The sequence below is a fragment of the Cervus canadensis genome, chromosome 18 (assembly GCF_019320065.1).
Source record: "Cervus canadensis isolate Bull #8, Minnesota chromosome 18, ASM1932006v1, whole genome shotgun sequence".
Taxonomy (NCBI): Eukaryota; Metazoa; Chordata; class Mammalia; order Artiodactyla; family Cervidae; genus Cervus; species Cervus canadensis.
In genome coordinates, this window is record NC_057403.1 from 20,162,505 (window position 1) to 20,176,621 (window position 14,117).

The 14,117-nt window shown below is 48.7% G+C and overlaps 1 protein-coding gene across 1 annotated transcript in view; it reads left to right on the plus strand.

Moving 5' to 3' along the window:
• Positions 1–14,117, plus strand: part of SULT2B1 (sulfotransferase family 2B member 1) — a 36,886-nt gene that overhangs the window by 10,474 nt on the left and 12,295 nt on the right. The window contains exon 2 of the mRNA XM_043437886.1: positions 9,534–9,673. Coding sequence (XP_043293821.1) covers positions 9,534–9,673 — 140 coding nt within the window. The remainder of the gene's footprint in view (positions 1–9,533; positions 9,674–14,117) is intronic.

The following is a 14,117-nucleotide window of genomic DNA, read 5'->3' on the forward strand; positions in this document are numbered from 1 at the left end:
TTGTTTGTGGGCTTTTTGAAAATAGATGATGTTTAGGGGACTTCCCTGGCGGCCCAGTGGCTGAGACTCCGGGCTCCCAGTGCAAGGGGCCCAGGGTTCGATCCCTGGTCGGAGAACTAGACCCCACATGCCACAGCTGAGACTCGGCACAGTCAAATAAATAAATATTAAAAAAAAAAAAAAAAGAAAGAAAATAGATGATGTTTATATACAGTACACTGCACAAATCTATTAAGGGTGCCATTTTGAGAAATACATGTGTAGCCCAAATCCCTACAAAACATAAACGCCTCCTTTCCAGTGGCAGGATTCCAGCGTTTGCCGGCCAGTGATTTATTCACCCAGTTCTGATGTATTTAACCTGTTCTCTTGTTGTTCAGAGAACATGTTTATACCTCTTATAAACAATATTGCTATTAGTACTTTGGTACCTACAACACCACTTCACTTCCTCAAGGGCACCCATCTCATAAATTTCTGGAAGTCACATTCATTTGTGCCTCCAACAAATATAATGGAGTGCCGCCTGCCTGATGCTGGCTGGTTCTTGGAGGTGGGACACGGGAGACGCACAATTTCTGTTTCCTTGTACTAGACAAAGAAAATAGTGACTAAGTATTAAAAGGGCTGTGAAAGAAGGAGACAGGATGCCACCGGGGTGAAAAAGCACATCAACCAGGTCGGCTTCAGCGAGAGGTGGCTTGTGTAAGACAAATGTTGCCAAATGATCTCCCAAAGAGGTTACTCTGATCCCATCTCCCAGGCTGCCTGCCGCAGCCCACAGCAGCAGGGGGGAAGCGCCCGCTTCTCTGAGCTCTGGCCAAGGCGTGAGTCATCCCACAGAGGTGGAGGTGGCCGGAGGAGACGGGGGCGCGTGCCCCAGATGGGCTCCAAGCGGAGGAATTTCGGGAGGGGAAAGAGAGAGAACAGTCCAGGCAAAGGAGGGCGGCTGCCACTGCGCAGGCTGTCCTGGGACTGAGGCGCACTGGAGGAGCCTTGGCACCGCTCTCCCCAGACAGGCAGGCGAGTTGACCGCAGACACCCGCTGTGAGTCAGCAGCCCCGCGCTGCGGAAAGGCGGAAATACGCCCCTTGCAGCCGCATCGAGTGCTTGGAAGCGCGGGAGTCGGGGGCGGAGGGGGTGGGAGAGTTCCCCTCCCGCCAGCCTCCAGAGTCCCAATAGCCTGCCCTCTCCCCCTTCCTTTGCACCCAGGATTCCCTCTGGTACCCACACTCAAGGCTCACCCCTCGCCTCCTGCAGGTCTGCTCAAGAGTCACCTCCTCCGAGAGACACCCTCCCCCCCCCCCCACTCCATCGATCTCAAATTACAAACCCTTCCAACCCCAGATGCCTCCTTCCCCCCAGCGGCTTTTTTTTCCCCCATCACCATCCCATACACTACATTTAAAACATACTGGGTTCATTTTATTGTTCATTCAAACGTAAACTGCACTAGGGTTTTTGTTTTGTTTTTTTCATTTTTTGTCAGTTGCACTCACTTTTGTATCCCCCGAGCACATACCAGGGACTCATACCTGTGGGCTGAATGAATGACTTTGCCTCATCGCAGGCAAAAGGCCTAAAGCTCCCTACATGGGGAGCGCTCTTTGGATATCAGACTGGGAGGTAGGTCCCTGGGAAAGGGGCCCCTGGGCTCTGCCCGCATCCCTGCCCATTCTTCAAGTGAGACCAGAGAGGGTTTGAGAGTGACTTCAGGTCACACAGCAGACCCAAGGCAGGCCTACAGGGGTAGGCAGGAGTTGCGCTGCTGCAAAATCCTATGTTGCCAAGAGGGATGCTGGCCAAGAGGATGTCTTGTTATAATAATGGCTAGTGGGAGTTAAGTATTTATATAATGAGGTTTGTTGTTTTTTTTTAATCAATCAGTAAAATTGACTTTTGTGTGTGGGGGAGTGTATAGCTCTATGAATTTTAACTCATATGTAGATTTGTGTAACCATCACCACAATGAGGGTACAAACCCACATCATCACCCCTTTGTAGCGATCCCTCCCTCCCCCATCCCTAGCTGCCCTCTTCCCTTCCACTGCCAAACTCCCACCCCACAGCTACTCATCTATTCCCTGTCCAAATACCTTTGAACAAATATTTATTTGGATTCACTGGGTCTTAGTTGCGGCATGCAGAATCTTCTATTGTCATTGCAGCTTGCAGATTTTCTATTCCTTTTTTTTTTAGTTGCAGTACATGGAATCTTTAGTTGCAGCATGTGGGATCTAGTTTCGACCAAGGATCAAACCCAGGCCCCCCCTGCACCGGGAGCGCGGAGTCTTAGTCACTGGACCACCGGGGAAGTCGCCATAGACTTTTGTCCAAAGTGACACATTCGTTTCTTGTTGCCACAAACTGAGTGGCTTGAAGCAATATGAATTTGTGCTCGTCCATTTCTGAAGGTCAGAAGTCTGGGCTAAAATCACAGTGTCAGCAGGGGGCGTTCCTCCCTTTCCTTCTGTCCCTTTTCCAGTTCCCAGAGGCAACCTGCGTCTCTTTCCTTGTGGCCCTTCCCTCCATCTTCAAAGCCGGGTGCGTAGCCTCCTCCAATCTCTTTCCTCTCTGGACCTCTGCTTCTGTTATTACATCTTCTGTCTCCGATTCTAACCCGCCTGCCTCCCTCTTAGAAGGACCCTTGTAATTCGGGGCACACTAAATTCTCTCCCCATTTCAAAGTTCTTAACACGGGGCTTCCCTGGTAGGCCAGTGGTTAAGACTCCACAATGTCAGTGCAGGGGATGCGGGTTCGGTCCTTGGTGGGGGAACTAAGATCCCATGTGCCACGTGGCCCAGTCAAAAGATTTAAAGCACACACACACACACTTTAAAAATTCTTAACATAATCCCAGCTGCAAATTTCCTTTTGTGGAGCAATGGAACACACTTGCAAGTTCCGGAGACTGGAACATGGACCTCTTTGGGGACCATCATTCAGCCCAGCACAAGCGTATAGATGGAAATATACAAATCATGACCTCCTTAGACTGGCCTCCTTCACTTAGCCCAGTGCCTTTGAGGCCCATCTGTGTGGTGGGTGTCAAAGGTTTGTTTCTCGTCATTGCTGAGTGGTATCTCATGGTATGCATGTACCACTGTTTATCCACTCACCTGATGAAGGACATTTGGGTTCTTCCCTGTTTAGGGAGATTATGAATAGGGCAGCTATAAACACTCGAGTACTCATGTTGATGTGAACATAAGTTTTTGTTTCTCTTGGGTGAATTCCCAGGAGAGGGAGAAACTCTGCTTTAAAATCTTTGCTTATATTAACGTATTTCATGGAAGTCTATTAACATACAATTATCGTTGCTGTTTAAGTTGCTAAGTCGTGTCCGACTCTTTGCGACCCCACGGACTGTAGCCTGCCAGGTTCCTCTGCCCACGGAATTCTCCAGGCAAGAACACTGGAGTGGGTTGCTATGCCCTCCTCCAGGGGATCTTCCCGAGCCAGGGATGGAACCCACGTCTCCTGCAGTTCCTGCGTTGGCTGGCAGATTCTTTACCAATGAGCCACCTGGGAAGCCCTAGTATACAATATAATACTAATAATGGTCACATACACCTATGAGTTAAATGGTCCTGTGACCAAGGGGAAGGAGGTGGACACAGACTTAGACAGGTTATGTGCGTTGCCTGAGGTCAGATCTGTGTCTTCCTTACCCCCCCCCCACCCTCGAGCCCCTGCAGCCTGTGCCCAGGATGAGGACACCTGAATGATGCCTGGGGAGGGGCTACCGCCACAGCAAGGGGTGGTTCAGGGTGCAAACTGCAGGGCCACACTGCCTGGGTTCAACCCCAGCTCTGCCCTCTGCAGCTGTGTGAGATCAGCCTAGTGACGTTGCCTCTCTGAGCCTCTACTTCCTCATCTGTAACTCGGGGATAGCAATGTCAGGTGGCCTCCTAGGGTTGTTGAGGGGATAAACGAATTAAGGCTCATAATGAAGTGAGGAGTGTCAGATCAGGGAGCACTAGGAGTGCTATTTTTATTTCTTCAACGCATATTTACTTATTTGGCTGCACCCAGGTCTTAGTTGCGGCATGTGGGATCTAGTTCCCTGACCAAGGGTCAAACCCGGGCCCCCTGCATTGGGAGCACAGTCTTAGCCACTGGACCACCAGGGAAGTCCCTGCAACAAAAATATTGATGGATGGCATCCAAGTTCTGATACGCTTCCCCTCCACCAGGCTGTGTAGGGCCTTGAGCTCTGTGCCAATCGGAGATGAACAGGAATGAGAGACTGCAGGCCGAGAGACTGGGGAGGAGGCTGGGCTGAGGATCCAGAGGGTAAGGAGGAGAGCTGAGCTGGCCCGGGGTTGTGGGGGCTGAGAGGAAGAGCCAGGGCCTGAGGGGCTGGGAGGTTGGGGGTGGCAGGAAGGAGGGTCACCAGGTCGGGCCATTCGTAGTCTTGTGTCCTGGGGTCTCCCTAGCAGGGCAGGCCAGGCCTTTTATTTTTTTTTTTTTAAGCTTTTATTTATTTTATTTAATTTATTTGACTGTGCTGGGTCTTTGTTGTGGCATGTGGGATCTAGTTCCCTGATCAGGGATCGAACCTGGGGCCCCCTGCGTTGGGAGTGTGGAGTCTTAGCCACCGGACCCCCAGGGAAGTCCCAGGCCAGGCCCCTTTGAGGAGGCTAATTACGACCTTGGCCCACTGCCCATCACGTGAGCTGTCTGCTGTGCCTCCTGCTGCAGGCCTCTGCCCCCAGCCCAGTTGTCATCTTCATTCCTTGGCTCCAGCCGAGCGATCACTGCTTGCCACCAGGCCCTGGAGCTGACCTGGAAACCAACTGGGCTCAGAACCCAGGGAGAGGCAAGGTCACCCCGGGGCCAGATTTAATCTACCAGGTGGGGAGAGAAGATGGGGCGCACAGCACCCGTCTGGGACACACAGTAAGATTCAGCCAAGCAGGACTCCAGATCCCCGGCCCTCCACTCCCCCAACCCCAGCCTGGCCACCATGCTCAAGTGCAGGGACCGGCAGGGAGACAGCATTCCTGGCGGGAGGAACGCAGATACAGAGGCCAGAGGCTGGAATAGTGCTTGGTGCGTTGGGATCCGGAACGGAACTGTCTGCGGGGCTCAAGGTCACATCTCAGCTCTGTTTGGTGCTTGCTAAGTGGCCTTGGTCACATGGTTCCCTCTCCCTCAACCTCCATTTTCTCACCTGTAGCCTCGTGACATACGGGGAGGTCCCAGCTCGCCCCCATCACGCCTCAATTGTTTATTGAACATTGATGCTCAGTCATTTATTGAGTAGCTGGTTGTTCTGGGCTCAAAGGGCGCAGCGGTTAGGTTTGGACACTGTTAACCTGGAATGAGGCCGGGCTTTGGGAGTTTCTGACGTCTCCCCGGGGGAATCTAAAAATGCTGGGGAACGAGAACCCTGGAGGAACATGAACGGATGTAACAAGTGCTCTTTAACTTTCCTTAACTTTTTTTCCAGGTGACCCCCTTCATTCACTCACACGTTCACGCATTCATTCATTCATGTATTCATCACATAGTCATTCCTTCATACATTCATTCATCTGCATTCATTCACACATTCATTCATTCAGTCAGTCAAATACTGGTTAGGCACCAACAATGTACTAGCACTGTGGATTCCTCCCTGGCTTCCTGGGGTGGGGCTTAGTCCCCCAATTTGAAGATTGTGCTGAAGGGGATGGTTTGAGTGAAAGTCGCTCAGTCGTGTCTGATTCTTTATGACCCCATGGACTATACAGCCCATGGAATTCTCCAGGCCAGAATACTGGAGTGGGTAGGCTTTCCCTTCTCCAGGGATCTTCCCAACCCAGGGATTGAACCCAGGTCTCCCACATTGCAGGCGGATTCTCTACCAGCTGAGCCACAAGGGAAGCCCAGGGGATGGTGGGACACCCTCATATTTATGCATGTATGCATTCAGTGACTATTTCAGGGAGTCCTGAAGGGCACAGGATCTTTTCCTCGTTGACAACTCCATTTTCCTCTTCCATAAGCTGGGGGAGGACATTTCTTCCTTACGGAGCTGTTGATGAGATCAAAGTCTAAAATAGAACTGAACGCTAAAGGGAGCTTCAGTGTCTTGAGCATCAGTCAGGAGTCAGGGACTTAACATATATTATCCCTTTTAATCTTTAGGTAGGATTAAAACCCTGAGGTTGAGATTACTGTTATCTTCACGTGTCAGACGAGGAAACTGAGGCTCAGAGAGGTGAGATCTGCTGCCCAGGGCCCAGAGAGAACACAGGGGACCCACGGGAGCCAAGACCCAGGCACTTAGCAGCTAATCTGCCTAGTGACTGATGACCTCACAGTCCCACCTACTGGGTTAAATCCGCCTGACAACTAGTGACATCACTAATTCCTACCCCTGTGCTCAACCTCTGACATCACTGAACAATAAAGTTAATTACAACGTGCTGAGGGCCTACTGTGTGCCAAAGGTTGTGCCAAGTAACCTCTCCTCTGGGCTCACACAACTTCTGGTGTTGCCTCTATTACTGGGTATAATAACAACAATAATTTTAGTCCAGATTTATTGAATGCAGAAGAGTCAGATTCTATCTTGACTCGACTGCAAGTCAAGTGGTGCATTAAATCCTCCCACTAAAAATTAAGAAACATTTATAAAATTCATACTCCTATGCCAGGCTCAGTTCTAAGCACTTTTTACATGCTCACAACCATCCTATGAGGTAATGTTTACTTATTATCCCCATTTTATGGATGAAAGAACTGAATCAGAGAGAGGTCAAGTAAGTTACCCACAGCCACACAGCTGGAGGGAGGAAGAATTCAAACTCATGGATTCTGGCTCCAGGGTTTATGCTGTTAACCAAGACACCATGTGACTTCTTCTATCCCCATTTTACAGTTGAGGAAACCAAGGCACAGAGAGATTAAGCACTGGGCCTTACCTCGGCTAGAGAGTGCCAAAGCTCGACTCTGAACCTGAGATGCCCAGCTTCAGAACCACACTTTAAAAAAATATTTGTTCTTAAATATTTCTTTATTTTGGCTGCATCGGGTCTTAGCTGTGGTATGAAGGATCTTCGATCTTCATTGTAGCATGTGGAATCTATAGTTGTGACTTGAGAACTCTTTAGTTGAGTAAGGTATATGGGATCTAGTTCCCTGACCGGGGATTGAAACCAGGCCCCCAGCATTGTAAACTTGGAGTCTTAGCCACTGGACCACCAGGGAAGTCCCTCAGAACCACGCTCTTATTCACACTTGTCCCACTTTGGATACTAAGAAGCAGGGCTTGCAAAGCCCCTGTCACCACCCCTCTAAGGTAACCAGCCCTTCCTTCCCAGTCCCCTCACCAGGGACAAAAGGGGCCTTGGCAAGTAGACCATAGCCCACCTGCCAACTTCCTCCATAGCCTCCTCTGAGTTCCCCGCCCCTTGGGACGCTGCCCTTTGGCACCCCTGGCTGTCTGGGCCAAGCTTTACCTCGGCTCCCAGAACCCTCCTGGGACCCCACGTTGAGGAAACAATACTCTAGCTTTTGTCTTTCTCCTGCAAGCCTGAGCCTGATTCCGAGCCCTGGAGAAATTCCCCATCCCTCAGATCTTGGAAGCTGGTGGAGGCCTTCAGGAAGGCCACTGGGAGATCCCTGGGCAAGCTGCAGCCTTCAGTGGGCCTCAGTTTTCTCATCTGTCAACTGGGCAGATGAGGAAGAACTAACAGAAAAGGCCTGTGTAAGTCAGCTGGGGTTTCAACCTCACTGGGTCCAATACCCACCTCACCTCCTTTTTATTAAAAGCCATTATTTTAGGGACTTGCCTGGCAGTCCAGTGGTTAAAATCCCATGCTTCCACTGCAAAGAGGCACAGGTTCCAGGCCTGGTCAGGAAACTAAGATCCCATATGCCTCGTGAAGAAAGTGAAAGTGTTAGTTGCTCAGTTGTGTCTGAATCTTTGTGACCCCATGAACTGTAGCCCACCAGGCTCCTCTGTCCATGGAATTCTCCTGTCAAGAACAGGTTGCCATCCTCTTCTCCAGGGGTTCTTCCCAACCTAAGGATCAAACCGAGGACTCCTGCGTTGCAGGCAGATTCTTTACTGTCTGAGCCATCAGGGAAGCCTATACCAAAAAGTAAAAAACAAAAACCTGAGTCTCCTCCCCTACTCCATACTTCTGATGCCAAGCTCCCTTGGACATGTGATATCATGATCCGACTTCCATGTCCCTAGCCTTCTTGTCTTTATGCCCAACCAGTGCTCCCAGAAGCAATTCCTGCACCCAACGAGCTCGCCATCCCCGTTAACCATACACAGACGTGCCAGCCAACCTTGTAAATATCCCACAGAAGTCCAGTGAAATCTATCCCCAGCTCAGTTTCACCTTAGTCGGGTCCCCCAGTTACCTATCCCTCTCCCACACCACAGACAGGAGACCCCAGGGGAGGCTGCCATAGCAAAGAGTCACGGAATTAAACAGACGGCTCTCAAAGAGTCTCACTTTTGGAAATTGTATGTCCATGTATGGCTGTGTGAACACACTGCAGCGTTTTGGGGACAGTGGCTTCAGCCAGGGGCTTGAAGTTTAAGACTGTTCCCGCTTCCTGGCTGATTCCGCATATGGGTTTCGCAGGTCGGCTCTGTGTCCCAGTGGCCGTGCAGGAATGGGCAGGGCACCTGACTCCTCTGGCCTGTGTTTATAAAATGGAGGTGGTGACTGAGCATCTTCCTTGAGGGTTGGGAGGAAGACTATATGTAAGGAACGCGCTCAGTCCCACTTTGCAGAGGTGAAGTGCTGTGTGTGCCGCCAGCGGTGTGACTTTGGGCAAGTCACTTGACCTCTCTGGGCCTCGATGTCTTCATCCAGAAAATGGGGATACTAACCACTGTCATTTCATATGAATGTTATGAAGTGAAGTAAGCATGTTAGTCACTCAGTTGTGTCTGACTCTTTGGGACCCCATGGACTGTAGCCCGCCAACTTCCTCTGTCCATGGAATTCTCCAGGCAAGAATACTGGGGTGGGTTGCCCTTTTCTTCAGGGGATCTTCCTGACTCAGTGATCAAACCCGGGTCTCCTGCATTGCAGGCAGATTCTTTACCCTCTGAGCCATCAGGGAAGCCCAGAATTCTTACCGGATGTTAGTAAATCAGCCTTACTTTGCAGATGAGGAAACGAGGTGCAGAGAAAGTCCTGCTAATGAACGGGGTGCCCCTCGCCCATGTCCTTGGTCGCCCTCTGTCCTCTGCCCAAGATCACCCCTCCACTTTCTGTCACCATCCGTTCTGGAAGCTTCCGCTGTAAAGCTGGACCCCTGGGCAGACTCCTGGGACCTCGAAGGACACTCCAACGCAGGTCCCTTGGGTCTTCCCTGGCGGTCCAGTGGTTAAGACTTCGTGCTTCCGCTGGGAGGCGTGGGTTCTATCGCTGGTCGAGAAACTGAGATCCTGCATGACGCGGCACGGCCAAAAAAAATAAAAAATTAAGTTAAAAAAGGCCGGCTCTCCCAGGGTGACCTCTGTCCTTGCCTCGTTTCCAGTCCTCACGCTGTCTCCCCTACCTTCCTACAGCCAGAATTTGTCAGGCGAATACTTCAGGTACAAAGGCATCCTCTTCCCCGTGGGCCTCTACTCACCTGAGAGCATCAGCATGGTAGAGAACGCCGAAGTACAGGACGATGACATCTTCATCGTCACCTACCCCAAGTCAGGTACCTGCCGGGCCGGGCCGGGACGGGGGGCACTAAGGAGAGTGCTGGGTGAGTGTGGGGCCGAGGGTGAGAGGGTCACACCGAGGACAACGGGGAGAAGAAGGCGGGAGGGGCGGTGGGGTCGGGGACCCGTTTGGTCTGTTCAGAGCCAAGACTTTGCAATGGCCGGTCCCTCCGCCAGGGGGCACCCTTCCCCGGATCCCTGGGCGCCTCGCTCCCTCCCGGCCCCTAGGCGGGCTCTTAGAGACCTTCCTGGCTAAAACAGCTTCTCCATCCTTGACCTCTCCTCATACTTTTCTTCCCTGCCAGCCGCTGTAGTATATTTTCAATGGTTGATTTAGTCACCGTCTTCCTCACTAGAACCTGGCTCCACGAGGGTTGATATTTTGGTTTGTCTTGATCATGACTGTGTTGTTTTAAAACGGTGTCTGAAAAAATGAAAAAATAAAAAATAAAACGGTGTCTGAAACACCTTCAATAAATATTTGTGAAAGGAAGGGAGGAAGAGAGGGAGGAAGGAAAGATCTTCATTTTCTCCATTTGGTTACTGAAATGAATTGTCTGCCATGTGCAGAGACACAGCTCTGAACAAAGATTTTTTTTTTCAAAATATTTTTGAAGAATTTCAAAAATATTATACTCACCCTTTTCAACATAGAGTTCTATGAGGATTTTTTGGGTAACGCTTAAAAGAATAATTCACGTACCATACACTTTGTATACTTCCAAATTCACCCGTTGGAAAGTGTACACAGTTCTATGGTTGCAGTATATTCACAGAGTTGTGCAAACCATCACTGTAGTCAGTTTTAGAACATTTCCATTACTTACAGGGCTTCCCTGGTGGCTCAGATAGTCAAGAATCCACCTGTGATGCAGGAGACCGGAGTTCAATCACTGGGTCAGGAAGATCCCCTGAAGAAGAGAATGGCTACCCACTCCAGTATTCTTGCCTGGAGAATTTCATGGGCAGCGGAGCCTGGCAGGCCACAGTCCATGGGGTTGCAAAGAGTCAGACATGATTGAGGGATTCACACATTCACTTCACTTTCAACAAGAAACCCTGTACCCATTAGCCATCACCTCCCAAGCCCCACACCCTCACCCCCAAGGCTTAGGCACCATTATTCTGCTTTCTTACTCTATGATTTTGCCCATTCTGGACATTTCGTGTAAATAGAATAGTACAATAGCTGGTCTTTTGTGTCTGGCTTTTAGCCTACTTTTTAAAAATAATTTTATTTATTTATTATTTATTTTTGGCTATGCTGAGTCTTCATGGGTGCATGGGCTTTCTCCTGTTGCAGTGCCCGGGCTTCTCATTACGGTGGCCTCTCTTGCTGTGGAGCCGGGGTTCTGGGTTTCACAGGCTTCCGTCGCTGCAGCACATGGGCTCAGGAGTTGTGGTTTGCAGGCTCTAGTGCCCAGGCTCAGTAGTTGTGATGCACTTTGGGCTTAGTTGCTAAAGCACGTGGGATCTTCCCGGACTAGGTATCGAACCTACGTCTCCTGCATTGGCAGACTCTTTACCGCTGAGTCACTGGGGAAGTTCCAGCATGTTTCTGAGGCTGACACACATCGTTGTCAGTGCTTCATTCCTCTTTGTAGCAGAATAATATTTCGTGATATGAGTGTGCTACCTGCATGCTCAGTCACTTAGTTGACTCTTAGCAACACTATGGACTGTAGCCCGCCAGCTTTCCCTGTCCATGGGGTTCTCCAGGCAAGGATGCTGGAATGTGTTGCCATTTCCTTCCCCAGCGATCTTCCCAACCCAGGGATCGAACCCGCGTCTTCTGCACTGCTGGTGGATTCTTTTCTGAAGGAGTACACTATTGGGTATACTATGTTCTGCTCATTCATTTATCAGTTGATATAGTCAGTTGGGTTGTTTTCACTCTTTGACTCTTAATAACGCTTGTAGGAACACTGATATACAAATCTGTCTATGGACGTGTTTTCATTTCTCTTGGAGTTCTATGAATTTTGATAGACAATCACAGGAAAGACTACAATTGAGATGTAGACTAGTTCAGGGACTTTCCTGGCGCCCTGAGTGGTTAGGACTCGATGCCTTCGCTGCCCTCAAAAATCCTTTCACACCCTTTTGTGGTCAGCTCTTTCCTCACCCCATTCCTCAGCAACCAGTCATCCGTTTGCTGCCCCTATAGTTTTGCCTTTCCCCAAATGTCACATACATGAAGTCATACTCTATGCAACTTTTGAGACTGACGTCTTTCACTGAGTAATGTATTTTATTTTTTTCTTAATTTATTTTTAATGGAAGGATAATTACAATATTGTGTTGGCTTCTGCCATACATCAACATGGATCAGACATAGGTATGTGTATGTCCCATCCCTCTTGAGTCTCTCTCCCACCTCCCACCCCATCCCACCCCTCTAGGTGGTCACAGAGCCCCAGGTTGAGTTCCCTGAATCAGACAGCAAATCCCACTGGCTCTGTTTTACGTATGTTAGTGCATATGTTTCCATGCTACTCTCTCTGTTTGTCCCACCCTCTCCTTCCTACACCTCCCCCCAGTAATGCATTTTAGATTCATCCAGTTTTTGTATTTTTTATTGCTGGGGAGTACTCCAGAAAATGGACAGACCATGGTGGTTTTATACATTCATCCGCTGAAGGACACTTGGGTTGTTTCCAGGTTGGGTTGAGTATGACGAATACAACTGCCATAATCCATTTCATACAGGTCTCTGCATGGAAACACTTCTCCACTTATCTTGGGTAAATACTTAGCGGTGGAATTGTTGAGTTTATGGAAGTACACATGCTTAACTTGAGAAACTGCCAAACTGGTTCCAAAGTGGAAACCATCTTGTACGTTTGGGTAACCTGGTTTACCCTCTTGCATTCTCACCCGCAAGATCGGTGGGCTCCAGATGCTCTGCTTCCTTGTCAACACTTGGTATTGTCAGGGTTTTTTTTTAAAGCCATTCTCTTTTTTTTTTTTTTTTGGTCACACCACAGGGAATGTGGGATCTTAGTTCCCCAACCAGGGACAGACCCCATGCTACCTGCAGTGGAAGCAGGGAGTCTTAACCTCTGGACCACCAGGGAAGTCCCTGCAAAATCATTCTAACAGATGTGCTCTAGTATTTCACTGTGGCTTGTATTTGCATGTCTCTGCTGGCTAATGAAGCTGAGCATTTTTCCAGAGGCTTACAAGCCATCATATATCTTTTTTTTTTTTTCCAGCACTGGGTCTTCCTTGCTTTTTGTCCAGGCTTTCTCTAGTTGCAGCAAGTGAAGGCTACTCTTCGTTGTGGTGCTTGGGCTTCTCATTGCAGTGGCTCCTCTTGTTGCAGAGCACAGGCTCCAGGTGCGTGGGCTTCGGTAGCTCCGGCACTTAGCTCAGTAGTTATGGCAGGTGGGTTCTAGGGCGCTCAGGCTTCAGTAGTCATGACATACAAGCTGAGAAACTTTGGCTCGTGGCCCTAGAGCACGCAGGCTTCATTAGTTGTGGAACCAGGGCTGAGTAATAGTGGTGAGCGGGCTTAGCTGCTCTGAGGCACGTGGGACCTTCCCAGACCAGGGATCGAACTTGTGTCCCCTGCATTGGCATGTGGGTTCTTAACCACTGGACCATCCAGGAAGTCCACCATTATATACCTTTTTCAGCAATGTGTCTGCTCAGATTTTTTTTTTTTACTCTTTTTAATTGGTTGGTTGCTTTTCTAACTATTGAGTTTTGAGAGCTCTTTATGTAATCTGAGTATACATCCTTTATCAGATACGATTTTTGCAGGCATTTTCTCCGAGTCTGTGGCTTGTTTTTTCATTTTCTCTTCAGTGTCTTCTCAGAGCAAAAGTTTAAATTTTGATGAGCTCCTGTTGTCAATTTGTTCTTTAATGGATCAGACTTTTGATGTCATAGCTAAGGAAACTTTTCCTAAAGCAAGGTCATAAAGATGCCTTTTTTGTCTTCTAGAAGTTTTACAGTTTTAGAGTTTACACTAAAGTCTAAAATTCATTTTAAGATAATTTTTACATATAGTATGAGGTATGGATCAAGGTTCTTTGTTTGTATATGATGTCTAGTTATTCTAGATATTTTTTAAAGCTTAAAATATCTTAATTTCTCTCAGAAAGTCATGTGCTCATAGTTCAAAATTAAAGAGGTACAGAAGATTTCTCTCCTCCCAAGTCATCAACAGTCCCTGTGTATCTTTTCAGAATTTTATGTGCAAGCAAAAATGTACATATTTTTGTTACTTTTTCCCCACAAAAGTTAACAAATGATACACATCATTCTGCTTCATTTTTTTTTTTTTTTATGGTTTTGCCTTCTTTTTCCCTGTATTTTGACATCCTCCCATCTTAGAACCGTAAGCAAAGAGCTTCCTGGGGAAGCTCTTGTTTTTAACAGTTGGATTGTTTTTACAGTTCGATAACATTGGATGTACAAGAATCCTTGTTTAAC